Source organism: Nothobranchius furzeri, chromosome 2 (assembly GCF_043380555.1).
Source record: "Nothobranchius furzeri strain GRZ-AD chromosome 2, NfurGRZ-RIMD1, whole genome shotgun sequence".
NCBI lineage: Eukaryota > Metazoa > Chordata > Actinopteri > Cyprinodontiformes > Nothobranchiidae > Nothobranchius > Nothobranchius furzeri.
The window spans coordinates 91,565,150-91,568,351 of record NC_091742.1 but is presented as its reverse complement, the minus strand read 5'-3'; the positions used below and the strand labels follow the sequence as shown (position 1 = coordinate 91,568,351).

The following is a 3,202-nucleotide window of genomic DNA, read 5'->3' as shown; positions in this document are numbered from 1 at the left end:
AGTTCTTAGGTTGAAAGTGTTTTCTGGCTAGAGTTCGTGTGTTGCTCCAACATCAGCTCCGAAGGAATTTCCTGTTTTGGTCTCTGCCTGCTTCCAGTAAAAGCTGGACGCTTATCTGACTTGCTAAATACTTGATGTGATTCCAAAATGTTCCTGTGTCCCAGACAGGAGGTCTCCACTCACAGTTTCCACAGAGAGATGTGCTACCAAATATGGTCTGGTTCTCGCCTGTTTACTGTTGAATGTTGAAAGGCTGTGAGCTATAAAAAGGGGACCACTCGTGATGGTCTGGGTCTTTTTTCGGCTGTCCTGAGATGTGAGCAGATAAATAAAAAGACCACGCTGTCTCGGCTGAAAACTCTCTCTCCGACTCTTTTCTTTAAGAATAACAGAAAATGCCCACATGAACATATTTGACTATCGCGGAATTTTTTTTTTAAATGCTTTATTTTGTTACATTTACCAGCCTGCCTCTTATATCTAGGTTTGATTTCCTGCCAGAATTGACACGGTTCACCCGCGGCTCGCGAAAAAAATAGAGCAAATGCCGAAACGATTGCTGCACGGCACGGGCTGCAGCGCCGGCGCTTCGGCGGCCCATGTGGCCGATAGAACAGAATAACAAGGGCGCCGACTGAAGGCGGTCCCCGTTTCGCGGAGCTTCGGCGGCCGGTGTGTCCCCGGCGTTAGTCAGAGCCCGTCTGTGGGCTCTCCGCTAAGAGTGCCGGTGATATTTGTCCCGTCATTTCTTTCATACCTACATTTTCTGGAAGCTTCCAAGTCATCTCCAAAAGCTTCAATCAACATACATTCCTCATACATTCATCGTTCCTAGTTCACTCCTGATGCTGCCCCTGCACTTATAAGTATTTCCTGTCCCTTGTCACCTCAGCTTCCTGAATATCATGCATGACCTTTAACACATTTAGGAACATGTCCTGTTGGTAAGACAATGTGGGTACAGGTTTATACATTTACAAAGGTTAAATACAAGTGAGTAACACATAACAATAACAACTCCACCCACATTTGTAGTTTCATTTCTCATTTCTTAAGCAGCAGTTCATTAAATCATATATTTTTTCTATTCTTTTTACAACATCAACGTCCCAGCTGCTCATGTGTGTGAGTGAGTGCCTGCTTTTGAGGAGAACAGAGGTCAGTGTCTCGTGAAGTCAACTGCAGTGTTCTGTTCATTCGAACCAGGCCCAAGGCTTCAGCTGCAGGCTCGTTGTTCATCAGGTTTAATTAATAGTTCAGATGAAGATGTTAGGAAATAGTGACTTAAACAAAGAATGAATCACCTTTAGATGTTGCTTTTGTGTTTTCAGCATATCGGTTGACCTCTAGATGTTATTGCTGTAGTTTAGTTATGATGTGATGAACACATGAATAAGGGTTTCAGGGACAGAGAAAGGAAGGGAAGGTCAAAGTCTAACAAAATGCAATCCAGTCACATGACTAAGTCACCCACAGTACCTTCACTACCAACATACGCCTTTTCCTCTTCTATCACCACAATCTGCCCCTTTTACAATTCTGTCTGCCCCCTCACACATGCCAGCCTAGAACCGGCCCTGCTCTATATGTACATTTATGTTTACAATGTAGAGACTGAAGAAACTATTTTCTCCTTCACTGTGTGGCAAGGTGGAGAAACAAGGGCCCGGGCGGGATTTGATACTCAGACTCTCGATGACAGTCACACGCATTAACTAGTGAACCAAAGGGACATCCCCTTGGCCAAGTAGCTAGGGCACATGATCAATCAGGATACATTGACAGGACACTCATACTGTCACAAGTGGACTTTAGATTTTGAAATTGTAAATTGTTCAGGAGGTTGTACGTCCCTCAGTCCACAGGGACTATAACATGTTGGCATCACAGGAGCCGGGCTTCAGGATCTGTAAAGTTACAATATGTTTAACAGCTTTTCTGAACCAGGGATAAAACATGGCATAGATCAGAGGGTTTAGACAGGAGTTAAGATAACCAAGAAAGAACAAGAATGATACATATGTTGTAGTTGTTAAACTATCTATAAAATAAAAGCAGCAGTAATATGGACAGAAACACATCAGATACACAACAACAAGAACACCCAGTGTTCTGGCTGCTTTTAGCTCTGATTTCTTTGTTTGTTGTTGCACTGAAAGCTGAAGGGTGACACTTCTATTGTGAGAGTACATGGCACGAGCCTGAGTCACAGCCACCACAAATACTCTCATATACAGAACTATGATGACTGTAACTGGAAATAAAAATGATATAAACAGATCAAAAGTTCCTGCAAAAGAGTCAACAGATATTGTACATTCTCCAATGCAGGAATTACTCCTGCCTGGCTGAATCAGCATATCTTTGAAGAAGAAACTTACATAGAAAGCAACACAGCTCCAACAGAGACAAACACAGAATTTCATTCTTGGTAAGGTTATTCTGGTGGGATAATGCAGAGGGTAACAAATAGCCACATAGCGATCAGCTGATATGAGAACAATGGTTCCAACTGAAGCACTGAGAGAAACAGAGGCAACATAGTAGTAAAATGAACATGTGATATTACCGAGTATCCAGCATTTTGTCTTTCTAAAGATTTCAAATGGAATGATTAAAATGCCAACAAGGAAATCTGACACAGCCAGAGAGAGGATGAGGATGTTAGAAGGTTTCTGGAGCTTCCTACAAAGAAACAAAGTCAGTCAGAGAGGTTAAAATAACTTATGTAGTGTAGAATCACATTCTGATCAGATTAGAAATTGATCATGTTTTTTAATATCTGCCTGAAATAGGAGACTGAGATTATGATGAGGAGGTTTAGAACTGCTGTGATCAGAGAGAAGAAGGACAACACGATGTTCAGGAGGACAGCTTCAGACCAGTGAGGTGTTGGCGTCCTGCAGGACCTGTTGAGTTGTGGAAAACAGAACTCAGCTTCAATCTGTATCTCCATTATCAGATGGATACTGCTGTCTGAGCAGAACCCTGTCACACAGATCTTTTATACTTTTCCTTCATTACACAATTCTTATTTGTTCTGAGCACTAACATTACTCTTCCCTTGCGGCCAAAAACATCAAGGGAGCCCAAACAGGCCAACAGATTATGTTAGACAGGAGTCACCATGGACTAGTAGCAGTTCATCCATGGGGGCACTAAGATGCCACCATCCCTGACCTGAAGGGGACAAAAACAACTT

General features: G+C 42.5%; 1 protein-coding gene across 1 annotated transcript; it reads right to left on the bottom strand.

The window, feature by feature from the left end:
• Nucleotides 1–258: 258 nt before the first annotated feature.
• LOC129154869 (trace amine-associated receptor 13c-like) lies at nucleotides 259–2,974 on the bottom strand. Its single transcript, XM_054735190.2, has 2 exons — nucleotides 2,787–2,974; nucleotides 259–2,685 (listed from the first exon to the last, which is right to left on the bottom strand). Exons 1-2 carry the CDS (start codon nucleotides 2,954–2,956, stop codon nucleotides 1,869–1,871), a joined length of 987 nt encoding a protein of 328 aa, XP_054591165.2. The 5' UTR covers nucleotides 2,957–2,974; the 3' UTR covers nucleotides 259–1,868.
• Between the last annotated feature and the right edge of the window lie 228 nt (nucleotides 2,975–3,202).

Excerpts from the sequence above, each read along its gene's own strand:
- LOC129154869 (XM_054735190.2), bottom strand. The coding sequence starts at position 2,956 with ATGGAGATACAGATTGAAGCTGAGTTCTGTTTTCCACAACTCAACAGG. Across the intron at positions 2,686-2,786 it reads ATCTCAGTCTCCTATTTCAG|GAAGCTCCAGAAACCTTCTA; the intron begins GCAGATATTAAA and ends GTTTCTTTGTAG.